Source organism: Dryobates pubescens, chromosome 29 (assembly GCF_014839835.1).
Source record: "Dryobates pubescens isolate bDryPub1 chromosome 29, bDryPub1.pri, whole genome shotgun sequence".
Classification (NCBI taxonomy): domain Eukaryota; kingdom Metazoa; phylum Chordata; class Aves; order Piciformes; family Picidae; genus Dryobates; species Dryobates pubescens.
In genome coordinates, this window is record NC_071640.1 from 11,812,285 (window position 1) to 11,838,212 (window position 25,928).

The following is a 25,928-nucleotide window of genomic DNA, read 5'->3' on the forward strand; positions in this document are numbered from 1 at the left end:
GGTCTCCCTGGAGCCTTCTCCAGGCTGCACAGCCCCAGCTCTCTCAGCCTGTCCCCACAGGGGAGGTTCTCCAGCCCTCTGATCACCTTTGTGGCCTCCTCTGGACCCTCTCCAACAGGTCTCCATCTGAGTGGCACAAGCAGAGGTGAGTTGGGCTCTCAGCTGTTGACCCAACACAAAGCACCATGCAGGGCTCAGCAGTCCAGCAGAAGAACTTTTATTTCACAGGGCAAACACAGCCAAGGAGTGATCCCAGGGTTGCCCAGAGCTCCATGACCCATCAGTGAATGTGCTGCTGGTGGCTTGAGGACACAGGCTCCAGAGCTAGTGGTCACACAGTCAGTGGCTTAGGCTTAGATTTCAAGTGCAGGGTGTGCAGACCTGCTCCTGCCAGAGCCCTGCTCACGAGCAGGAGGCTGAAAGCCACTGAGGAGTTAATCAGAGAGTTACCTGATGGCTGGGCAAGAAAGGCAGCTGCCAGCACAGAGCCCTTTGTGGCAGGGGAAGGTCCCTCTGGCCTTCACAGCAACCCAGCAACCAGAGCCCCTGGCAGCAGAGCTCCAGCAGTGTCTCACCGCAGGTCCCCAGCACTGTCCCCTGGGCCAGGGCCAGCTGCAGGAGGCAGCGTGGCACAAATCAGTCACCCTGCACAGGAGGTGCAAAGGGGCTTGGGCAGAGAGCTGTGCTTGGTGCTGGCAGCTGGGTGCCCCCCAGGCCGTCTGGAGAAGGACCAAAGCTTGCTTCAGTGCCATGTGGTTTGGTTAAATACTCAACAAATAGAGCTGGCTGCTGTCAGCACTGAGGGGCTGAGCTCTCAGCCAGCCAGGCTGGATCTGCTGAGCCCAGGCTGGATGTGCTGAGCCCAGGCTGGATCTGCTGAGCCCAGGCTGGATGTGCTGAGCCCAGGCTGGATCTGCTGAGCCTAGCCTGGCTCCCCTGTGCTGCCGGCCTGGGCCTCTGCCTTGGGGAGGTTCCTGCGCTTCCTCAGCTGCATGTCTTCATCCTGGGAGAACAGAGAGACAAGAGAGCACACCTTCAGCACCCCCTCTGAGCTGCAGCAGCTCTGGCCTCTTCCCCTCCACCTCTTTGCCCACCAGCCACTCCCCACAGGCAACCAGCCCAGCAAACAAGACCTTCAGGCCATCGCTCCAAGCACTGAAGGCATCTTACAAGGGCAGCTCCCCAGGCTGGCACCTTCCCACACCCCTGAGGAGCTGCCCAACACTGCAGGCAGCTTCACCTTTACACCTGCCAGCCACTCCAGCTGGGTCAGAGCAGCAGGAGCATGACCCTGCCAAGCTTTGCTTCTCAGCCTGTCTGGCCTCAGTGCAGCTTTTCCTCATGCTGTGAACTTGATGTCCCCAGAGCCAAACAGCTCTGGCTGCAGGGGACCTCTGCAGGGTACAGTCCAAGTCTCTGCCCTCAGCAGGGCTAACTGCTGCCAGCTCTGCATCTCCAGGGCACCTCTTTGGTTTTCTAAAGGATGGAGATCCCAGCACCTCCCTGCACAGTGCAGTTCTCAGCCAGGCTTACTGGGAAGGCTTCCCCATGTCCAGGGAGGATTTATTCCCCTGGTGCACACTGTGGCTGGCACCTCCTGGCTCTGCTCTGCATCTCTGCTGCCTTCTCCACACCCAGGCAGCTGCCAGCAGCTCTCCAAGCTGGAGAAAACAGCTCCCTCAAGCCTCCCCTCATGCCAGACCCTCTGCAGCCCTGCCCCACCTGCTGAGCAGGCCCTTGAGCATGGCTGGCTCCTAACCATGGCCAGGCTCTGCCACCCGTGGCACCACCACAGAGAACCCACCTGGGCAGGTGAGCAGCACTCACCTGCTGCCTGTGTGACCTGAGAAGCAAACTCATTCCTGCACAGGTCTCCTCAGCAGGCCCCTTCCCGGTGCAGCCTCCCTCCTGCCACCCTGCACCCAGCCCTCACACCCAGCCCCCAGCCCTCACACCCAGCCCTCACACCCAGCCCCCAGCCCTCACACCCACCCCTCACACCCAGCCTCCACCCCTCACACCCAGCCCTGAGCAGCCCCCACCCAGCCCTGCCCCTCCCCAGGCACTCCATACCGAGTCAGAGTCCTCCTCCACCTGGCTGCTGATGAAATCAATGTAGTCATCCTTCTGGCTGCCCAGGACTTCCTCCTCGTACTCAGTCTGGTAGTCTGACTCATCTGGGGAGAGAGGAGAGGCAAACCCTGGCTGTAATGGCCCCAGGCAGGGCAGTGCCAGCTGCTGAGCACAGGGCAGGGGGCCTGCTGCCAGCCCTCTGCAGCTCACTGCCAGCAGCTCTCCAGCCAGGGCAAGGAACAGACTGTGGCCTCCATGTGAATTGTGTCCTGGAGCCCTCCAGAACCCCAAGAGCCTGGAGCAAGGGCAGCACTCTGCCTGTGTTACTCTGGTGGGCACCAGCTCCCCAGCCTGGCAATGGGGAGATGCCCCCTGGGGAATGCTGCCTCCCACCCATCAGCCCAGACAAGACCTGCAGGACACCTTCAGAAGCTGTCTGTGAGCTGCCAACCCAACCCCCCAGGCACCCTGCTCACAGGCTCCCTGGAAACAGACACTTCCAGGCACAGGGGGAGGGCTCCCTGGGGTGGAGGTGACAATTCTGTGTCTCCCAACCTCTGATCCACTGGGGACAGTGGCATTGACACTCCCCTCCTCCCCACAGGGGACCATCCCCTGCTCTCTGCAGTGTCCCAGCAGAGGAACACAATGCAGGGAATCATAGAATGGCCCAGGCCAGAAGGGACCTCCAAAGCTCATCCAGGCCACCCCCTGCACTCAGCAGGGACATCCCCAGCTAGAGCAGGCTGCCCAGGGCCTTGCTGAGCCTCACCTTGAATGTCTCCAGGGATGGAGCCTCAACCACCACCCTGGGCAACCTGTTCCAGTGTTCCACCACCCTCATGGTGCTAAACTTCTTCCTGACAGCCAATCTCAATCTGCTCTGCTCTAGTTTGAAGCCATTGCCCCTGGTCCTGTCCCTGCAGGCCTTTGCAGACAGTCTCTCTCCATCCTTCCTGTAGCCCCCTTCAGGTACTGGAAGGCTGCTATCAGGTGTCCCCAGAGCCTCCTCTTCCCCAGGCTGAAGCCCAGAGCTGTGCAGACTGAGGCACAGCAGCAGGACACATCCCTAGGCCCCAGCATGAAGCCTGCTCCTGGGCAATGAGATCCATCAGTGAGGAGCCAATGCCTCTTCCAGCACCTGGAGATCACTTCAGGGGCTGGGAAATGGACAGCAGGAGAGCCACCTGCCAGCAGAACCATGCAATGGCTTGGGTGGGAAGGGACCTTCAAAGGACCTCTAGTCCTCCACCACCCCCCTGCAGTCAGCAGGGACATCTGCACCTGGAGCAGGCTTGAGCTACCAACCAACCTCCCCTGGGATGGCTCCAGCCATGGGGCAGCTCCACCTCCCTGGGCAGCCTGGGCCAGGCTCTCAGCACCCTCAGTGTCAAACATTTCTCCCTTCTCTCCAGTCTCAATCTCTCTCCTTTAGGTCAAACCATCACCCCCTGTCCTGTCCCAACAGGCCCTGCTCAAAGTCTGTCCCCAGCTTCCTGCTCAGCCCTTGAAGCACTGCAAGGCCACCAGAAGGTCTCCCTGCAGCCTTCTCCTCTCCAGGCTGCCCAACCCCAACTCTCTCAGCCTGGCCTCCCAGCAGAGGGCTTCCAGCCCTGCCAGCACTGCTGTGGCCTCCTCTGGCCCTGCTCCAGCAGGTCCTTGGCTGTGCTGAGGGCTCCAGAGCTGCCCCAGCACTGCAGGGAGGTCTCAGCAGAGAATCCCCTCCCTGCCCCTGCTGCCCACACTGCTGGGGCTCAGCCCAGGCCAGGCTGGGGCTCAGCCCAAGCCAGGCTGGGGCTGGGCTGGCAGGGCTTGGTGCTGGCTCCTGTCCAGCTTCTCACCCCCCAGCACCCCCAGGCCCTTCTGCACAAGGCTGCTCTCCAGCCCTGGGGCTTCCCTGCTCCATGTGCTTTGCCTTGCCCCTGGCCTTGTTGAACCTCATGAAGGGCACAGAGGCTTCCTCCAGCTCTGTGAGGTCCCTCTGGCCCCTCAGGTGTGCCAACAGGACTGACTCTCTCTCACAGCAACCCAACCCTCCACAAGTGTGCTGGGGCAGAGGCCCAGCCCCAGGACACCTCCCAGCACAGCAGCAGCCACTGCAGAGCCTCACTCCACCAGGTATGAGACCAAGGCATGGAGGCAGCAGAGCCAAGCAGGTTCCTTCCTTGGCACAGCTGCTGGCACACAGCTGCTGAGTGCCAGGCAGTGCATAAGGGTGGCACAGGTTGGTTCTTTCTCCCCTTTGGCACAACTCTTTGGCCATTTCCATGAGTTAAGCCCAGGCTGCTCTGAGCTGCTGAGGCAGGCCCTGCTCTTCACCCACAGGGGCTGGGGTTTAAATCAGGCTCCTGATTGAGGACTGCTCTTGGGAACAGCCAGAAGCATCTGCTCCATGCTGAGGACAACAGCACAGCCTGTTCCACACAACAGCTACAACCAACTGCTGAGCACTGCCACCAAAGGCATTTGGGCTTCTTTTTTATCTGTTTTAATATTCTGTTGAAGTATTTTGCCCTGTGGATCAGAGAATCACCACCAGCTCAGGCCAAAAGCTACTTGTTTCGAGCAAAGCCACCCCTGAGTGCCTCTGCTAAAGCACAGCAGAAGAGCAACCAACAGCACAGAGTGAGAAGGTTGGAGTGAGGCCAGAGGAGGCCACAGAGATGATCCAAGGATCCAAGGGCTGGAGGAGCTCTGCTGTGAGCACAGGCTGAGGGAGCTGGGGCTGTGCAGCCTGGAGAGGAGAAGGCTCTGGAGGAACCTCAGAGCTGCCTGCCAGGACCTGAAGGGATCCTACAGGAAGGCTGCAGAGAGACTTCTGATGAGGGTGTCTGGAGCCAGGACAGGGGGAAATGGTTTGAAGCTTGAGGCAGAGCGGGGTTAGAGTGGAGCTGAGCCCTCAGCAGGCACTGAGCCCTCAGCAATCACTGAGCCCTCAGCAGGCACTGAGCCCTCAGCAGGCACTGAGCCCTCAGCAGGCACTGAGCCCTCAGCAATCACTGAGCCCTCAGCAATCACAGAGCCCTCAGCAATCACTGAGCCCTCAGCAGGCACTGAGCCCTCAGCAGGCACTGAGCCCTCAGCAATCACTGAGCCCTCAGCATTCACTGAGCCCTCAGCAGGCACTGAGCCCTCAGCAATCACTGAGCCCTCAGCAGTCACTGAGCCCTCAGCAGGCACTGAGCCCTCAGCAATCACTGAGCCCTCAGCAGGCACTGAGCCCTCAGCAATCACTGAGCCCTCAGCAATCACTGAGCCCTCAGCAGGCACTGAGCCCTCAGCAGGCACTGAGCCCTCAGCAGGCACTGAGCCCTCAGCAATCACTGAGCCCTCAGCAATCACTGAGCCCTCAGCAGGCACTGAGCCCTCAGCAATCACTGAGCCCTCAGCAGGCACTGAGCCCTCAGCAGGCACTGAGCCCTCAGCAATCACTGAGCCCTCAGCAATCACTGAGCCCTCAGCAGGCACTGAGCCCTCAGCAATCACTGAGCCCTCAGCAATCACTGAGCCCTCAGCGGGCACTGAGCCCTCAGCAGGCACTGAGCCCTCAGCAATCACTGAGCCCTCAGCAGTCACTGAGCCCTCAGCAATCACTGAGCCCTCAGCAGGCACTGAGCCCTCAGCAATCACTGAGCCCTCAGCAGGCACTGAGCCCTCAGCAAGCACTGAGCCCTCAGCAATCACTGAGCCCTCAGCAGGCACTGAGCCCTCAGCAGGCACTGAGCCCTCAGCAATCACTGAGCCCTCAGCAGGCACTGAGCCCTCAGCAATCACTCAGCCCTCAGCAATCACTGAGCCCTCAGCAGGCACTGAGCCCTCAGCAATCACTGAGCCCTCAGCAATGACTCAGCCCTCAGCAATCACTGAGCCCTCAGCAGGCACTGAGCCCTCAGCAATCACTGAGCCCTCAGCAGGCACTGAGCCCTCAGCAGGCACTGAGCCCTCAGCAATCACTGAGCCCTCAGCAGTCACTGAGCCCTCAGCAGGCACTGAGCCCTCAGCAATCACTGAGCCCTCAGCAATCACTGAGCCCTCAGCAGGCACTGAGCCCTCAGCAATCACTGAGCCCTCAGCAATCACTGAGCCCTCAGCAGTCACTGAGCCCTCAGCAATCACTGAGCCCTCAGCAGGCACTGAGCCCTCAGCAGGCACTGAGCCCTCAGCAATCACTGAGCCCTCAGCAATGACTCAGCCCTCAGCAATCACTCAGCCCTCAGCAGGCACTGAGCCCTCAGCAGGCACTGAGCCCTCAGCAATCACTGAGCCCTCAGCAGGCACTGAGCCCTCAGCAATCACTGAGCCCTCAGCAGGCACTGAGCCCTCAGCAGGCACTGAGCCCTCAGCAATCACTGAGCCCTCAGCAGGCACTGAGCCCTCAGCAGGCACTGAGCCCTCAGCAATCACTGAGCCCTCAGCAGTCACTGAGCCCTCAGCAGGCACTGAGCCCTCAGCAGGCACTGAGCCCTCAGCAATCACTCAGCCCTCAGCAATCACTGAGCCCTCAGCAATCACTCAGCCCTCAGCAATCACTCAGCCCTCAGCAGGCACTGAGCCCTCAGCAATCACTGAGCCCTCAGCAGGCACTGAGCCCTCAGCAATCACTGAGCCCTCAGCAATCACTGAGCCCTCAGCAGGCACTGAGCCCTCAGCAATCACTGAGCCCTCAGCAGGCACTGAGCCCTCAGCAGGCACTGAGCCCTCAGCAATCACTGAGCCCTCAGCAGGCACTGAGCCCTCAGCAGGCACCTCCAGGGATGGGGACTCCACCACCTCCCTGGGCAGCCTCTTCCAGTGCCTGGGAAACCTTTCTGGGAAGAAATTTTTCCTAATCCCCAACCTAACCCTGCCCTGGCACAATTCCAGGCCTTTTCCTCTCCTGTCACCTGAGACTAGGGAGCAGACACCAACCCCCACTTGGCTCCAACCTCCTCTCAGGGAGCTGCAGAGAGCAATGAGGTCTCCCTCAGCCTCCTCTTCTCCAGGCTGAACACCCCCAGCTCCCTCAGCTGCTCCTCCCCAGCCCTGTTCTCCAGACCCTTCCCCAGCTTGGTTGCCCTTCTCTGGACCTGCTCCAGCCCTCAATGTCCTTCCTGGAGTGAGGGACCCAAAACTGAACCCAGGGTTTGAGCTGTGGCCTGCCCAGTGCCACATCATCCCCTGCTGGATGCTGAGCCCCTGGAGCTCATGGGGTGACCACTTCTTTACCCTGCTGACACTCCCAGAAGCATCAAGCCAGGACCAAGGGCTCCTGCCCTGCTCAGCACCAACACCCAACCAGCACCACTGAGCCCATGAAGAGCAGACAAGGCCACAGCAAGGTGTGAGGAGCAGGGCAGGTTCCCAGCAGGAAGGACTCTGTCTGATGTCAGAGAGATGCTTCAAGGCTCTGCAGCTTCCAGCACTGCTCTCCCCTCTGCCTGCTCTCTGCAGGCAGGGGCAGGTGGAGGGGATGGCTGCTGAGGGCTTCCCCTTGCAGGACACTGGCAGGCTGCCATGGAAAGCAGGGCCTCTGCCAGCTCCTCCCAGCCCCAGGGGCATTTCTGCTTCTTGATGAAAGCACTTCTGAAGCAGGCAGGATGCAGAGGGTGACCTGCTGCCTGCTAATTGTGTCCCCTGGGAGGTGCTGGGACCCTGCCTGCTTCAAGCTGTGCTGCAGACCCAGGCACTTGGCACCACCATCATTTCTCTTTCCATCCAAGGGACTGCTGCTCAACTGCTCTGCTGCCTGCCTCCATCTCCTTCAGCCACCACATGCAGCTAGAGAGCTACACACCATGGGGCTGGCCTGGGGGTGGCCCTGAGCTGCTGTGGGAAATCAGCCTGAGCAAGGCTGGGCCTCAGAACCTCCTTACAGAGTCACAGGATGGGTTGGGTTGGAAGGGACCTTCAAGATCATTCAGTGCCAGCCCCCTGCCATGGGCAGGGACACCTCCCCCCAGCCCAGCTTGCTCAGGGCCTCATCCAGCCTGGCCTTCAACACCTCCAGGGAGATGCCACAGCCTCCCTGGGCAGCCTGTGCCAGAGTCTCCCCAGCCTCACTCTCAACAATTTCTTCCTCCTCTCCACTCTCAGTCTCCCCTCTCCCAGCTCAAAGCCATTGTTCCTCATCCTGGCACTCCCAGCCCTTGGCCAAAGTCCCTCCCCAGCTCTCCTGGAGCCCTTCAGGTACTGGAAGGCTGCTCTGAGGTCTGCCTGGAGCCTTCTCTTCTCCAGGCTGCACAGCCCCAGCTCTCCCAGCCTGGCCCCACAGCTTTCCATTGAGGCTGGGGAGACTCAGGCACAGGCTGCCCAGGGAGGCTGTGGCTGCCTCCTCCCTGGAGGTGTTGAAGGCCAGGCTGGATGAGGCCTTGAGCAGGCTGGGCTGGTGGGAGGTGTCCCTGCCATGGAACTGGATGATCTTTAAGATCCCTTCCAACCCAACCCATTCTCTCTCTGCTCTTACTCACAGTGGCTCTTTTAACCACATTTGATTAATATTTTCTTCAGCAGCCATATGATTGCAATTAGCATTTCAAACTACCACAGGGACATCTCTCCCAGCAGTCACAGATGGGAGGACTGCTAACTTTAGACTTGCCTCTGAAGGAAGGCAAGTCTAGGAAGGAAGGCAAGGATCCTTCTAAGATCAGGTGACTGTCTGGTGGACATGGGGAGGCTGTGGATGTGGTCTGCCTGGACTGCAGCAAGGCCTTTGCCACCATCCCCCACAGCAAGCTCCTGGCCAAGCTGTCAGCCCCTGGCTTGGGCAGCAGCTCTCTGAGCTGGGTTAGGAACTGGCTGGAGGCTGAGCCCAGAGAGTGGTGGTGAATGGTGCCACAGCCAGCTGGCAGCCAGGCACCAGTGGTGTGCCCCAGGGAGCAGTGCTGGGCCCCAGCCTCTTTAACATCTTCATTGATGATATGGATGAGGGCAGTGAGTCAGTCAGCAGCAAGTTTGCAGATGACACCAAGTTAGGAACAGATGTTGATCTGTGAGAGGGCAGAAGGGCTCTGCAGAGGGACCTTGCCAGGCTGGACAGATGGGCAGAGGCCAACAGGATGGCATTCAACAAGTCCAAGTGCCAGGGGCTGCACTTTGGCCACAGCAACCCCAGGCAGTGCTACAGGCTGGGGCAGAGTGGCTGAGAGCAGCCAGGCAGAGAGGGACCTGGGGGTGCTGATTGACAGCTGCCTAAACATGAGCCAGCAGTGTGCCCAAGGGGCCAAGAGGGCCAAGGGCATCCTGGCCTGGATCAGGAACAGTGTGGCCAGCAGGAGCAGGGAAGGCCTTGTGCCCTGTGCTCAGCACTGCTTAGGCCACACCTGGAGTCCTGTGTCCAGTTCTGGGCTCCTCAGGTTAGGAAAGATGTTGAGATGCTGGAAGGTGTCCAGAGAAGGGCAACAAAGCTGGGGAGGGGTCTGGAGCACAGCCCTGGGAGGAGAGGCTGAGGGAGCTGGGGTTGCTTAGCCTGCAGAAGAGGAGGCTCAGGGGAGACCTTCTTGCTCTCTCCAACTCCCTGAAGGGAGGCTGTAGCCAGGTGGGGGTTGGTCTCTTCTCCCAGGCACCCAGCCCCAGAACAAGAGGACACAGTCTCAAGCTGTGCCAGGGGAGGTTTAGGCTGGAGGTGAGGAGAAAGTTCTTCCCTGAGAGAGTTGTTAGCCACTGGGATGTGCTGCCCAGGGAGGTGGTGGAGTCCCCATCCCTGGAGGTGTTCCAGAGGGGATTGGATGTGGCACTTGGAGCCATGGTCTAGTCATGAGCTCTGTGGTGCCAGGTTGGACTCGATGATCCTTGAGGTCTCTTCCAACCTTGGTGATACTGTGAGACTGTGAAGAAGGATCAGGAGGAGGGGAGAAACCTGTCCAGAAGGAGCTGCAGGCCTGGTGAAGCAGCACACAGAGCTCTGACCATGCTGTGGGACTCTGGTGACAGCCCTGGCTGGGGCATGGGGCACTCAAGCTGCTCAAGCACAATGCAGGAGCCAAGCTCCTGGAGTGCCTCATGAGCACACCAGCACTCCCTGCAGCAGGAGTGCACAGCAGTGACTCACTCCAGAGCCTACTCTTGACAGCAGGGGAAAAAACCAAATCCTCCCTTTAAGGGTTTAAATCAACCTCTTCCCATCTCAGAAGGACATGGACCAGGGAGCAAAGGCACCACAAAGGACATGGGGCAGCAGGTGGAGGAGGAGAGCTGCTCCTTGCAGGAGGTGCCACAGGTGGTGTTCTACTCAGAGGAGGCCAACTTGAGCAGGACTTAGTCCCACCAGGAAAGCTCTCCTATGAAGACAGGCTGAGAGCTGGGGCTGTTCAGCCTGGAGAGGAGAAGGCTCCAGGGAGACCCCAGAGCTGTATTTCAATGTCTGAAGGGGACCTGCAGCAAGGCTGGGGAGGGACTGTTCAGAAGGGCCTGTGGGGATAGGAGGAGAGGCAGTGGTTTGAAACTGGAGCAGGGCAGAGTTAGGTTGGACACCAGGAGGAAGTTCTGCACAGGGAGGCTGGGGAGACACTGGGACAGGCTGCCCAGGGAGGTGGTTGAGGCCTCGTCCCTGCAGACATTCAAGATCAGACTTGATGTGGCCCTGGGCAGCCTGATCCAGTTGAGGATGTCCCTGCTGCCACCAGGGGGTTGGACAAGATGCCCTTTGTGGCTCCCTTCCAACCCAGTGCAATCTGTGAAGCTATGGCAAGACCTCCCAGCTCCCAGCCTCTCCTGGGCATGCAGCAGGAGAGGAACACACAGAGGATGTGGCTGGGACAGGCTCAGGGCCAGCTGCAGGCAGAGGCTCTGGATGAAGCAAGGACACAGCCCACAGCTGCCAGCTTTGCTCAGCAGACACCAGAGCAGGCAGGCAGCCCTGAAGCCTCCCAGCCTGGAGCAGGAGGTGCTGCAAGGCAGCAGAGGGAGGGGGCACAGGAGGGGTGAGCAGCGCCCTGGGGTCCCACACTCACCGTCCGCCACCGCGGCCTTCACCGGCTCGATCCTGGAGACGATTTCTGCCAGGTCTGTGAAGGAGGTGGTGGGACAGGTCAGGTTCTGCAACACAGGAGAAGCAGTGGGGCTGTTAACAGACAGGCACCAAAACTCCAAACAAGTCAAGACTGCACAGAGCTGGTGCTGAGCAGACGCAGCTCCAGGCACTGCAGCTCTGCACTGCTGCCCCTGCAGAAGCCCTTCCTCAGCAGAGAGCAATTCCTGCTGCAGGGCTGGGGGCAGCCATGGGACTGCCCAGGGCAGACACCGAGACAGCCTCTAACTGCTCCTTCTCCATCCATGCAACTGGGAGGCAAAGTTTAGCACACAATGGGAAAGACCACAGAGATGACAGCCAGTGGGTCTGGACTCCATGACAGAGGACTTGTTGGTTCTCCATCACTCATTGACTCTCCTCCATCACTCATTGCCTCTCCTCCATCACTCATTGACTCATTCTCCATCACTCATTGACTCATTCTCCATCACTCATTGACTCTCCTCCATCACTCATTGACTCATTCTCCATCACTCATTGAGTTGCTGGTTCTCCATCACTCATTGACTCATTCTCCATCACTCATTGAGTTGCTGGTTCTCCATCACTCATTGACTTGTTGGTTCTGCATCACTCATTGACTCATTCTCCATCACTCATTGACTCATTCTCCATCACTCATTGAGTTGTTGGTTCTCCATCACTCATTGACTCTCTTCCATCACTCATTGACTCATTCTCCATCACTCATTGAGTTGTTGGTTCTCCATCACTCATTGACTTGTTGGTTCTGCATCACTCATTGACTCATTCTCCATCACTCATTGACTCATTCTCCATCACTCATTGAGTTGTTGGTTCTCCATCACTCATTGACTCTCTTCCATCACTCATTGACTCATTCTCCATCACTCATTGAGTTGTTGGTTCTCCATCACTCATTGACTCTCTTCCATCACTCATTGACTCATTCTCCATCACTCATTGAGTTGTTGGTTCTCCATCACTCCCTGACTTGTTGGTTCTCCATCACTGCTACCACACAAGAGGGCCCAGCTGGGCCAGGTGCCCCCAGGGAGCTTTTTAGCTTCCCATGGGTGCCAGTGCCCAAGTGGGACACAGCACATGGCCCAGCCCTGAGCCTGCAGAGTGATGCCATGGGAGGCTGCACGGCCCAGAGGCAGCAGCCCAGGCCTTGGGGTGGCCTGGACCCACCCAGCAGGCCATGGAGCTGGAGGTGCTGCAGCCACAAGAGCCTGAGGCACGTGGTGTGCAGGCATGGAGAAATATTTCCCACTGCAAGTCCTCTTTTCAATGAACCCTTTCTATTTTTGCTCCACCTCACCCAAGCTGTGGGTTGAGTGCTCTCTATTTTGAGAAGTTGCCTGCTCCACTTTCTCCTCTACTAAAACCCAACCCTGGCATTTCAGGACCGGTTTGGTCTTCCCACGTGCCATGCCCCGAGCATCCTGACCTGCCTCCTTGGGGCCAGGCAGAAGGTCACCAGGTGGAACACCCCCAGAGGAGAGGGATGGGGAGGAGCTGGCAGGGGCCAGGTTATCAGCACTGGGACTTGCTGTGATCCTCCCAAAAGCCCAGACCTGGCCACGTGCTTCCAGAGCAGTTCTCTGCTGTCCTGGCAGGAGCACTGACACTGTGTGAATCATACAACCCCTGTGGGGTCCCAGCAGAAGCCCAGTACAGCTGCAGCAGACTGCTCTCAGTTGACCTCTCATCTGTAACTAACTTTTGATGGAATTCAGCACAGCTACAGCAAGGTGCAGGTCCAGGGCAAACAGCTGGTGGGGAGCAGTGGAAGGAGAGCAGCCCAGAGGGAAAGCAAAAATGCCTGTGTGGAACAAACCAGCTCAGGACACACACACTGCAAAACACACAGCTCTGGAAGCTCAGCAGCTCAGGCTGACCATGGTTGAGTCATGAGGTCTGTGGTGACAGGTTAGACTTGATGATCTTTGAGGGCTCTGCCAACCTTGGTGGTTCTGTGATTAAGGGACAGTCAAGAAGGGTGGCTCAGCCCAGGCTCATTTTGCACATCTGACCTGAATGGTCCCAGGGAAGTGTTGGAGGGAGCTGCTGCCCAGGGCAGCAAAAAGCATCTGCACCTTGATTGCTGCCACAGGACCAAGCAAGGGGTAAGGGCAAGCTCTGCCCAGCAGACACAGGGCAAGGCTCTGCATCAGAGTTGGGCCAAGCCCAGGCACAAATCCAGGCTGGGTGCAGAGGGGGTTGAGAGTAGCCCTGAAGAAAAAGCCTTGGGGGTGTTGGGTGCTGAGCAGCTCCCCAGGAGCCAGCAGTGCCTCCTGCAGCCCTCAGGCAGCTGTGTGCTGGGCTGCAGCCAGAGCAGTGTGGGCAGCAGGGCAGGAGAGGGGATTCTGCCCCTGGGCTCTGCTCTGCTCAGACCTCACCTCCAATCCTGCCTCCAGTTCTGCTGTCCAGAGAAGGGCAACAAAGCTGGGGAGGGGTCTGGAGCACAGCCCTGTGAGGAGAGGCTGAGGGAGCTGGGGTTGCTTAGCCTGGAGAAGAGGAGGCTCAGGGGAGACCTTGCTCTCTCCAACTCTCTGAAGGGAGGTTGGAGCCAGGTGGGGGTTGGTCTCTTCTCCCAGTCAAGCAGCACCAGAACAAGAGGACACAGTCTCCAGCTGTGCCAGGGGAGGTTCAGGCTGGATGTTAGGAAGAAATGCTTCCCAGCAAGAGAGATTGGCCACTGGAATGTGCTGCCCAGGGAGGTGGTGGAGTCCCCATCCCTGGAGGTGTTTAGGAAGAGCCTGGATGAGGCCCTTGGTGCCATGGTTTAGTTGATCAGATGGTGCTGGGTGACAGGTTGGACTGGATGATCTCTGAGGTCTTTTCCAACCTGGTTAATTCTGTACATCAGGTTGCTCACAGCCACCTCCAGCCTGGCTGCAAACACCTCCAGGCATGAGGCTTCCACCACCTCCCTGGGCAACCTGTGCCAGGCTCTCACCACCCTCATGGGGAAGAAGTCTTCCTAACATCCAGTCTCAATCTCCCCATTCCTAGTTTTGCTCCATCCCCCCCAGTCCTATCCCTCCCTGACACCCTCAGAAGTCCCTCCCCAGCTTTCCTGTAGCCTACTTCAGACACTGGAAGGCCACAATTAGGTCTCCTTGCAGCCTTCTCTTCTGCACACTGAACAGCCCCAGCTCTCTCAATCTGTCTTCATGGAAGAGGTGCTCCAGCAATCTTTATTAACCAAATGAGAGGAGAAGGCCAAGTGACTGTTGCAGTCTGCTGGCTTCTATTTAGCTTTGACTCTTAACACTCCAGCAGACAAAACTTTGCCCCCGGGGAGATGCAATTAGCTGCTCCGTGCTGCCCTGAGCCGGGGAAGAGTAATGGCTGTGCAAGGGAGGCTGATGTCAGGTTCCTGCTGTCTGTGTCCTCAGCATTTGCATTTTGGAGACCAGACAAAGAGTGATTGACTGCAGAAAGCAAAGGAAAAGAAGCTAAATGGTTAAATATCTGGAGGTTGAAGCAAAACCAATTCACTGCTGAGCACACGGAGAGGAGATGAGAAGAGACCGAGCTCAGCCTGCTCAGAAACAGCTGAAGAGCTCAAAGGTGGAGCAGCAAACCCTGCACTAAGGAAAGGAGAGTTAAAAATATCAGCTGTTACCCCTGGAAGACAGCAGAGCTAAAGGACTTAAGTGTCTCTAATGGACTAAGGGGGGAAAACAACCCAGGCCCAACCAGCTCCCCAGGGGGAGGAGGCTGCAGGGGGGTGGTGGTGTAGAAAGAAATGCACTGCAAGGAAGGGCAGATGAGAAGGCTCCTGGCTGCTTACTGGGCCCCAGAGCTCTGAGGGCAAGAGCAAAGACCTCTGAGCTTCTTGGGCACTGCAAGGAAGGGCAGATGAGAAGTTTCCTGGCTGCTTACTGGGCCCCAGAGCTCTGAGGGCAAGAGCAAAGACCTCTGAGCTTCTTGGGCACTGCAAGGAAGGGCAGATGAGAAGGCTGCTGGCTGCTTACTGGGCCCCAGAGCTCTCAGGGCAAGAGCAAAGACCTCTGAGCTTCTTGGGCACTGCAAGGAAGGGCAGATGAGAAGGCTCCTGGCTGCTTACTGGGCTCCAGAGCTCTCAGAGCAAAAGACCTCTGAGCTTCTTGGGCACTGCAAGGAAGGGCAGATGAGAAGGCTCCTGGCTGCTTACTGGGCTCCAGAGCTCTCAGAGCAAAAGACCTCTGAGCTTCTTGGGTGTGCAGCCTGGAGCTGAGCCTCGGTGTCAGGCTGGGGGAATGCCCAAAGTTGATGGCTCCTGCTCCATAATCACAGACTGGGCTGGGTTGGAAGGGCCTTTAAAGGGCATCTATTTCCAACCCCCCCATCACAGGCAGACACCTCCCACCAGCCCAGGCTGCTCAAGGCCTCAGCCAGCCTGGCCTTGAACACTTCCAGGGAGGGGACATCCACAAGGTCTCTGGCCAGCCTGCTCCTGTGCCTCACCACCCTCAGGGGGAAGAATTTCCTCCTAATGTCTCATCTGGATCTCCTCTCTAACAGTTTCAAACCATTACCCCTTGTGCTGTCACTCCACCCCCTGATGAGGGTCCCTCCCCATCTCCCCTGCAGGCCCCTAACCTGGGCAGTTTGCTGAGCCCCTCTCCTGAGCCCAGCATTTCCTTGCTCCTGCTGCCTCAGCACTTCCTGCCCTCTTGTGAGGTGCCCACCCAGCAGTGCAGTGCCAGGCTCTGTCTGCACTGAGCCTGTGACATATTTGACCTCCTGGGCAGCTGAAGGATGGTGAAAGGCTGTGGTAAATGCTCAGCAGCACAGCTGTAAGATCACCACCCAGCTGCAGCACCAGCCTGGCTTCCTGCAGCCCACAGAAAGGCCAATTTAAAGGAAGTCTGTCAAAGCAGCATTGGTTGCAGCAGGGAAGGTGTTGGAGCTCTCAGCAGCTGGGGATAAAGCCAGAGGCTGAGACAGGGCAGAGAACAGTCTCTGAATCATAGAATCATAGAATCAATAAGGTTGGAAAAGACCTCAGAGATCATCAAGTCCAAGCTGTCACCCAGCACCTCCTGACAACTAAACCATGGCTCCAAGTGCCACATCCAATCCCCTCTGGAACACCTCCAGGGATGGGGACTCCACCACCTCCCTGGGCAGCACATTCCAATGGCTAACAGCTCTCTCTGTGGGGAACCTTCTCCTCACCTCCAGCCTAAACCTCCCCTGGCACAGCCTGAGACTGTGTCCTCTTGTTCTGGTGCTGCTTGCCTGGGAGAAGAGCCCAACCCCCACCTGGCTACAACCTCCCTGCAGGGAGTTGCAGAGAGCAAGAAGGTCTCCCCTGAGCCTCCTCTTCTCCAGGCTAAGCAACCCCAGCTCCCTCAGCCTCTGCTCACAGGGCTGTGCTCCAGACCCCTCCCCAGCCTTGTTGCCCTTCTCTGGACCCCCCCAGAGCTGCCTCTTCCTTGACTCCTCCTCATGACTGCTCACACACAAACCCAAACACACTCCAGCTTACACCCAGTCAGCACAGGCTGTCAGAGGCAGAATGGGGACCAGGCTAATGTCCAGGACATCTTCCCAGCAAGAAGCAGCTGCTGAGTCCTGGGGCTCCTCAGGCTCCTTGGTTCACCAGCTACACCCCCCTCCAAGCTCAGTCCCTCTGTGCTCCTTCCAAAGCCACTCATCCTGCCAGGCAGCTTGGGTGGGATCCATCTGATGATGGGAAGTCCCCAGGGCTAGTCCCCCTGGCTCCCTTCACAAGGTGCCATGCAGCTCATCCCAGTGGAGCCACTTCCATCTCACTGTGTGACTCACAGCCTGCAGAGCTCACCTCTGGTGACAAATGGGTGTCTGGGGGCAACAGCTCAGTGTGGGTGTCAGCCACCCCTCCTTGCTGGGCTGATGTCCAGCCCTGCAGCACTGCCCTTCCTCAGGCCATCTCCCTCCTAGCCAAAGTGCTCTACCACCAACCTCTGGAAGAGCTGCAAATCCTCCCTGTCACTTCTCCCCCCCAGTGACCTCTCCTGCTGAGGCTCACTACAGGTCTGACACAATTTGCCAACCACTTTAAACATTCCTGCTCATTTCTCTCTCTCTGCCAGACCATCAAGATGAATCAGTGGCTAAAACATGAAGCCTTTGAAGCACTTGGGGTTTAAATCAGAGGAAGGGAAGGACAATAAAGCAATTTATTGTCCTATTGCACCCAAGTCCTGCAAAGTGTGACAACTGTTCCTTAAAATCAACTGAAGATCCCCTGCCAGGAAATTCAGTCACCCAGCTGGGCTGTGAACCAGCTCTGGAGGCTGCTCTCAGCCCTCAACCTCTAAAACTAAGAGCATTTTATCCTGCTTTGAAACAGAAATCTCACTGGAGCTGTAAGCCCACAGCAGCACCCTGGAGCCTGGAGATCTACCAGAGCAGACCAGTGCCTGCTTGGCTGTGCTGAAGCAGCAGGGGTGTGAGAGCCAGCACCTGGGCAGCTCTGCAAGCTGCTGGGCAGCCTCAGCAACAGCCCTGCAAAAACCACAGAACCATAGACTTGTTTGGGTTGGAAAAGGCCTCTGAGATCACCCAGTCCAACACCAACCCAACCCCACCATGGCCACCAAGCCATGCCCCCCAGCTGCCATGGCCACAGGTTTCATGAACACCTCTGGGTTAGGGGACTCCAGCACCTCCCTGGGCAGCCTCTGCCAATCCCTGACCACTCTGGCAGCAAAGAGATATTTCCTCATCTCCAACCTAACTCTCCCCTGGCACAATTTCCTCTCCTTTTCCTCTCCTTCTATCACCTGAGACTAGGGAGCAGAGCCCAACCCCCAGCTCACTGCAGCCTCCTCTCAGAGAGCAATGAGGTCTCCCCTCAGCCTCTTCTCCAGGCTGAACACCCCCAGCTCCCTCAGCTGCTCCTCCCCAGCCCTGTTCTCCAGACCCTTCCCCAGCTTTGTTGCCCTGCTCTGGACCTGCTCCAGCCCTCAATGTCCTTCTTGGAGTGAGAGCCCAACAGTGATCCCAGTGCTCAAGGTGTGGCCTCCCAGTGCTGAGTGCAGGAGCAGGACCCCTGTGCTGCTGCCCACACTCAATGCCTTTTCTGACAGAAGACTGAGGAAGAAAATCAACAAAGCAGGAAGTCCACAGCCCTGGAGGGACTTTAACTCCTGGCTGAAAACACATCTCCAGCAAAGGCTCCACCCAGGCTTGCTGGAAGTATCTGGGAAGTTTCTGAGCCACATCCTGGAGGGCAGCAATGGCTGAGGCCAGTGCCAGCAGCCCTGCTCCACCCCTCAGTGGGCAGCTGGTGGCAGAGAGCCACTGCCCTGTGCCTAGGAGCAGAGGGACAGCACTGGGCCCAGTCCTGCTTTGTTGTGAGGGTGCTGGAGCCCTGAAGCAGGCTGCCCTGAGAGGCTGTGGAGCCTCCTTCTCTGGAGAGATTCCTCCACACCTCTGCCCACTTTGGGCACACAAGCTCACCAACAGCTCTTGCACTGAAGCCCAGCACTTACATCAGTTTTGGATTTGCAGGTCTCTTGCCTGTCTCTCAGCATCTTCTCCAGGACTCCAGTCCTGCACCAGACATTGAAGACAGTTTTCCCATGCTGGTATCCCACTTCCTGGAAAAAAAAAGTCAGGGGAAAAAGTGTCATGAACAGCTACAAACCACTTAGGTCCCAGCAAACCAGCAGGAAATCATCCAGAGCTCTACCCAGAGCAAGGCTGCACCTCTGCTGCCTCCCAGCCTCAGCTCCCTAGGGGGTTCAGAGGCAGAATGAGGGGAAGGATGAAGCAAAGATGAAGCTATTTTAAGTCCAAATATTACTGTGGCCTTTGAGCCCCCAGCAGGCAATGAAAAGTGCCACCTGACACAACTGTGTCTGCAGCACTGGCTTCAAGCAGGCTGCTCACAGCACACTGGGACCTCAAGAGAAGCTTAGGGCACTTATGGATACATCAGGGAGTCACAGAATGGTAGGGGTTGGATGGGACCTCCAGAGACCATCCAGTCCAACCCCCCTGCCAGAGCAGGGTCACCCAGGGCAGGTCACCCAGGAGCACATCCAGATGGGGCTTGAAAGTCTCCAGAGATAGACTCCACAGCCTCTCTGGGCAGCCTGCTCCAGGGCCCCAGCACCCTCACCCCAAAGAAGTTTCTCCTCATGTTGAGGTGGAACCTCCTGGGTTCCAGTTTGTGCTCACTGCCTCTTGCCCTATCACAGGACACCACTGAGAAGAGCCTGGCCCCTGTTTCTTGGCACCCACCCTCAGCTGCTGGTAGACACTGATCAGATTCCTTCTCAGCCTTCTCTTCCCCAGGCTAACCAGCCCCAGGGCTCTCAGCCTTTCCTCATCACACAGATGTTCCAGTCCCCTCTTCATCCTCAGAGCTTCTGTGGGACCCTCTCTAGTGTATCCCTGTCCCTCTTGAGCTGGGAAGCCCAGAACTGGGCACAACACTCCAGATGTGGCCTGACCCAGACAGAGCAGAGGAGGAGGAGAACCTCCCTTAACCTGCTGGCCACCCTCTTTTTAATACCCCCCAGGACATGATTGGCCTTCTTCCATTGGCTCTTTCCATGGATGAAGGGATTAATTAATTAGTGTTTTTCATCCCTTTGGTTCAAGTCCAGCAAAGAAAAGTTATTGCAGGGCACCAGTTCCAAAACCTCTAGCCATGAGTTGAGCCAGAGGCCACTGAAGAGGCAAATGTCACTTTGCTGGAGCACAAATGATGGCACATGGACAACACCAACCCCACAAAGCCCACATGCCTCTGATTCAGAAGTACAAAGGAATCTCTGCTTGGCAGAGCCCCACAGCTCTGTGTCCTCAGCATGGAAACCACAGGGGAAAATAAACCAGGAGCTCCCAGCTGTGCTCTGACATGACAGAAGAAATGGTGCTGAGAAACCAAATGGGAAGGAGGCAGCAACAGGTGCCAGGAGCCCTGGATCCTATTTCCAGCTCTGGCAGCTCACACTCCAGCTCAGGCCGGGCTCAGCCCTGGCTGGGCTGCTGCTGTCCCTCCCCTGGGGCTTGGAGCAGGGTTCAAAGCAGGAGGCACTCAGGCTGCAATTCATCCCTTGAAATCGATCATGGCTGCTCAGCCCGAGGTGGATATCATTACTCAGGAGGAAAAAGGACCTGACAGACCTCCAGCTGGCTGGGGCAGACTGAGCTGGAATAACTGTGAGAAGCTGAGCTTTGGGAAGTGACAGGCAGCCAGCCCCCTTCTAGGCTGCTACACAAGAGGATCCAGACAAGAATCACAGAATTGTTAGGGATGGAAGGGACCCCAAGGAGCAGCCAGTTCCAACCCCCTGCCATGGCCAGGGACACCTCACACCACAGCAGGTTGCTCACAGCCACCTCCAGCCTGGCTGCAAACACCTCCAGGGATGAGGCTTCCACCACCTCCCTGGGCAACCTGTGCCAGGCTCTCACCACCCTCCTGAGGAACAACTTCTTCCTGACATCCAATCTGAATCTACCCATTTCTAGTTTTGCTCCATCCCCCCCAGTCCTATCCCTCCCTGACACCCTCAAAAGTCCCTCCCCAGCTTTTCTGGAGCCCCCTTCAGATCCTGGAAGGCCACAAATAGGTCTCCTGGGAGCCTTCTCCTCTCCAGACTGCACAACCCCAACTCCCTCAGTCTGTCTCCATAGCAGAGCAGCTCCACACAGCCTCAAGCTGTGCCAGGGGAAGTTTAGGCTGGAGATGAGGAGAAAGTTCTTTCCAGGAAGAGTAATTGGCCATGGGAATGTGCTGCCCAGGGAGGTGGTGGAGTCCCCATCCCTGGAGGTGTTCAAAAAAGGACTGGATGAGGCCCTTGGAGCCATGGTTTGGTTGTCAGGAGGTGTTGGGTGACAGCTTGGACTTGATGATCTCTGAGGTCTTTTCCAGCCTGGTTGATTCTGTGATTCTCAGCTCCTCCTCGTGGCCCTTCTCTGGACACCTTCCAGCACCTCCAGATCCTTCCTGTAATGGGGGCTCCAGAACTGGACACAGAGCTGCAGGTGGGGAGGACTCCAGGAAGAGAGGACTTCTGTCCTTTTGAACTCACTGGTTATGTGGTGCCCACATCTGTGCTCTGCACAGCTACACAGCTGAAACCAACCCTCCCCCTGAGTGATTAAGGGCTGCCTGCATTGCCCTTTCCTCTCAGGTCAGCACATTTCAGTCCTCCCTGTGGACAGGAGATATTTCTCTCTGCTGCAGGGAAGGAGCACCCAGGAGGTGCTGCCTCTCTGTCCCTGCAGTGCCTCATGCCAACCAAGTGCTGACAGTGACACCCTGCAGAACCTGCACTTCCCTCCACTTTCCTTCCCCTGAGAACAACTTCCCTGGCATCTTTCCATCTCTGCACCACCACCCAATGAGACAGAAGCAGAACAAGGATTTGACACTTGAGTGTCTGCTCCTGTGATCAGCTGCCAGACACGTTTGTCAGGGGGTTCCAAAGGGCCAGGGCACTCCATCTAGCCAGGAGCATTATTTATCAGCAGAGCCTCAGATCCTCCCTTGGCAGAGGGCTCTGTGTGCCCAGGAGCTGAGAGACACTCAATAGCCTTGAGAAAATATTGACAGTGGGGTTGCAGGGGGTGGTTTGGAATAGCTGCTGCTGGGCCCTGAGCACTCCCAGGCTCTGCAGGGCTTCCCTGTGCTGCTGCTGCTGGTGTTTGGTGTTTGTAAGGCAGCATCAGAGAAATCTGAGCTGGGGCTGCTCAGCCTGGAAAAGGGAAGGCTCCAGGGAGATCTTAGAGCAACCTTCCAGTACCTGAAGGGGCTCCAGGAGAGCTGAGGAGAGACTTTTGACAAGGGCTGGGAGTGCCAGGATGAGGAACAATGGCTTTGAGCTGGGAGAGAGGAGGTTGAGAGTGGAGAGGAGGAAGAAATTATTGAGAGTGAGGCTGGGGAGACTCTGGCACAGGTTGCCCAGGGAGGCTGTGGCTGCCCCCTCCATGGAGGTGTTGGATGAGTGTGATGGGTTATGCCCATCCTGAAAGCATTGCCCTCCCTGGAGGAGGTTTTGCCCCTGGGAAACTGAGTTAGTCTGCTCCACTCCCTCTCCCTGTCCAGCAAGCCTATAAAAAGGACACTGCAGCCACTGCTCTCTTTCACTTCTGCCTCCCAGGGATGAGAGAGAGTTGCTGCTGGCTTCCTACTTCTCTGCCACATGCTCAGGCCTGATCCTTCTCCCTGACAAACCCACACCTCTGCAAAGGGCTGGGTTTGTATTCATATTTTTTCCCCACCCATCCTTCTTCCTTCCCCTTGTGAACCCTTCCTGTCATTGTTACATATATAGATAGATAGATTGTTTAAAGACAACTCTTTACCTCTCTACTTCCAAGCCCACTCCAAATCATTTCTTGGTGGATTTGCTCCTTCCCTTTTTTTTTCCACTCTGTTGGGAAAGAGGAGGGAGGAGCAGGGGAGGGATTCTCAGCCTTGCCCCCATCTGAGCTCTTAAATCCCAGTGAAGGCTCAAACCACCACAATGAGGCCCTGAGCAAGCTGGGTTGCTGGGAGGTGTCCCTGCCCACGGCAGGGGGGTGGAACTGGAGGATCTTTGAGGTCCCTTCCAACCCATTCTGTGAATCTACAGTGAGCACTGTAGGCTCTCACTGCCTCTACAAAGGAGATCAACTTAAAGAGAAACTGGTGTGGGGAGCTTCCAGCCTAGGAGAGGAGCAAAGCTATGCAGAAACACCTGAAGATGGAAGATGCTGCATGGCTGAAGCAGACAAAGAATGGAAGGAGGCAGTAAAATAACTCCCTTGACAGGAGTCAATGAGCCAGAGTTAGTTCCATCACTTAAGTGAGACAGCTGTGGGTGAGCACTGAATCTATTGCTCCTCACAGGAGGTTGGAGTGAGGCTGGTGCTGGTCTCTCTTCCTAAGTGACCAGAGGTAGGATGAGACCAAATGGGCTTAAGCTGTGCCAGAGGAGGTCTAGCTTGGATATGAGGAGAAAATTCTTGACTGAAAGAGGGGTCAGGGATTGGAAGAGGCTGCCCAGGGAGGTGGTGGAGTCCCCATCCCTGGAGGTGTTCAAGAAGCTGCAGATGTGGTGCTTCAGGGTACAGTTTAGTGCTCATGGTAGCTGGGTTATGGTTGGACTCCATGACCTTAAAGGCCTTCTCCAGCCTTAATGACTCTGTGAATAATGGCCCTGGGACAATCTGACTGCACACACCTGGAGCCAGTTCTTCCCATGCTGGTTTCTGATCCACAAACAGACAAAACCAGACCCCAACACCATGGAATCTGGTGGTCCCCTTCTGACAACGACCCTCCCCTGGCCTTGGTGCTGGGTCCTGCCTGCCAGGTGCAGAGGGCTTGTGGCTGAGATGCTTTATTCATCTTATTAATAGAAGTGTTGAAAGGTTCCCTGAGCAGGTATTCCAGCCTCCATGGATCCACCACCTCCCCTGCATCATCTTCCAACCCTTCAGAAATGCCCCCTGTGAGTACCCCCAAGTGCCCAAAGCAGCTCAGTCACCCAGGGACTCTTCCCAGGCAGAGGAGCAAGAATTGTTCCAGGGATCTACTCAAGAGACTCCAAGGGAGAGCTACCAGGATGCTGAAGGGACTGCAGCACTGCCTGGGGAGGAGAGGCTGAGAGCCCTGGGGCTGTTCAGTCTGGAGAGGAGAAGGCTGAGAGGGGATCTGATCAATGTCTGTAAATGTCTGAGGGCTGGGGGTCAGGAAGGAAGGGATAGGGACAGGCTCTGCTCACTGTGCCCTGGGATAGGCCAAGGGGCAAGGGATAGAAACTCCAGCACAGGAGGTTCCAGCTCAGCATGAGGAAGAACTTCTTTACAGCAAGGGTCCCAGAGCCTTGGAGCAGGCTGCCCAGAGAGGTTGTGGAGTCTCCTCCTCTGAAGCCTTTCCAGCCCCAGCTGGATGTGTTCCTGTGTGCCCTGTGCTGGGTTCTATGCTCCTGCTCTGGCAGGGGCTTGGACTTGAAGGTCTCCAGAGGTCTCTTCCAACCCCTAACCTCCTGTGAGCCTGTGAATTGCCATGAAACAGAGCAAGGCAACTGAAGGTTGGAAGAGGCCTCCAAGATCATCAAGCCCAACCAATCACCCAACCCTATCTGATCAACCAGACCATGGCACTAAGTGCCTCATTCAGTCTTAAACACCTCCAGGGATGCTGACCCCCCCACCTCCCTGGGCAGCACATTCCCATGGCCAATCTCTCTGTCTGTGAAGAACTTCTTTCTAGGACCAAGCCTAAACTTCCCCTGGCACAGCTTGAGACTGTGTCCTCTTGTTCTGGTGCTGGTGGCCTGGGAGAAGAGACCAACCGATCCCCAGGAGCTCTGACTGAGCTCCTGCTGCTAACCCAGCCCTGAGCTCAGCCCAGGGCACTGCCCAGCACCAACCATTCCCTCGCTGCCAGCTGAGCCCTCCAGCTCCCCACACGCACAGAAAGAAGCAGCAGCAGCGGCGGAAGCAGCAGTGGAGGAAGCAGCAGTGGAGGAGGAAGCAGCAGCGGAGGAGGAAGCAGCGGAGGAGGAAGCAGCGGAGGAGGAAGCAGCGGAGGAGGAAGCAGCAGAGGAGGAAGCAGCAGAGGAGGAAGCAGCGGAGGAGGAGGAAGCAGCAGAGGAAGGAGGACAAAGCAGTGGGGGAGGAGGAAGCAGTGGCAGAGGAGGAAGCAGTGATGGAGGAGGAAGTTGCAGAAGAGCAGGAAGCAGCAGCAGAGGAAGAAGCAGAAGCAGCAGCAGAATCATCATGAGCAGCAGAAGCAGAGGCAGCAGTGGAGGCAGCAGGGGAGGCAGCAGGGAGGCAGCAGGGAGGCAGCAGGGAGGCAGCAGGCAGGCAGCAGAGGAGGCAGCAGGGGAGGCAGCAGGGGAGGCAGCAGGGAAGCAGCAGGGAGGCAGCAAGGGAAACAGCAGGGAGGCAGCAAGGGAAACAGCAGGGAGGCAGCAGGGAAGCAGCAGGGAGGCAGCAGGGAAGCAGCAGGGAGGCAGCAGGGAAGCAGCAGGGAAGCAGCAGGGAGGAGCAGAGAGGCAGCAGGGAAGCAGCAGGGAGGCAGCAGGGAGGCAGCAGGGAAGCAGCAGGGAGGCAGCAGGGAAGCAGCAGGGAGGCAGCAGGGAGGCAGCAGGCAGGAGCAGAGAGGCAGCAGGGAAGCAGCAGGGAGGCAGCAGGGAAACAGCAGGGAGGCAGCAGGGAGGCAGCAGGGAAGCAGCAGGGAAGCAGCAGGGAAGCAGCAGGGAAGCAGCAGGGAGGCAGCAGGCAGGAGCAGAGAGGCAGCAGGGGAAGCAGCAGGGAAGCAGCAGGGAGGCAGCAAGGGAAGCAGCAGGGAGGCAGCAAGGGAGGCAGCAAGGGAGGCAGCAGGGGAAGCAGCAGAGAGGCAGCAGGGAAGCAGCAGGCAGGAGCAGGGCCGAGGGCCGGCAGAGGGCCGCGGGGCACTCACGCAGATCTCGTCGAACTTGCCGAAGTCGAGGGTGCGGTAGCGGTCGATGGGCGGCCGCAGGTACTCGCAGTAGTCGCTGCTCTTCACCATCTCCAGCTGCCGCACGCAGCACACGTAGGCCAGGCGCGTCTGGATCTCCGCCATGTTCAGCACCTGCACGCCGGCACCGCGCACTCAGCACCGCAGGCACCCCGGGGACTCAGCCCCGCGGGCACCCCGGGGACTCAGCCCCGCAGGCACCCCGGGGACTCAGCCCCGCAGGCACCCCGGGGACTCAGCACCGCAGGCACCCCGGGGACTCAGCACCGCAGACACATCACCCCGGGGACTCAGCACCGCGGGTACCGGGGACTCAGCCCCGCAGACACATCACCCCGGGGACTCAGCACCGCAGGCACCCCGGGGACTCAGCACCGCAGACACATCACCCCGGGGACTCAGCCCCGCAGGCACCCCAGGGACTCAGCACCGCGGGTACCGGGGACT

The 25,928-nt window shown here is 57.8% G+C and overlaps 1 protein-coding gene across 1 annotated transcript in view; it reads right to left on the reverse strand.

Annotated features, from left to right (window-relative positions):
• Window positions 1-901: 901 nt before the first annotated feature.
• Window positions 902-25,928, reverse strand: part of PNPLA7 (patatin like phospholipase domain containing 7) — a 205,163-nt gene continuing 180,136 nt past the window's right edge. Inside the window, exons 31-35 of the mRNA XM_054174554.1 lie at window positions 25,443-25,595; window positions 18,523-18,630; window positions 11,004-11,088; window positions 2,074-2,177; window positions 902-1,003 (exon numbers count right to left, since the gene is read on the reverse strand). Of these exons, the coding sequence (XP_054030529.1) occupies window positions 923-1,003; window positions 2,074-2,177; window positions 11,004-11,088; window positions 18,523-18,630; window positions 25,443-25,595 (531 nt within the window). The 3' untranslated portion in view covers window positions 902-922. The remainder of the gene's footprint in view (window positions 1,004-2,073; window positions 2,178-11,003; window positions 11,089-18,522; window positions 18,631-25,442; window positions 25,596-25,928) is intronic.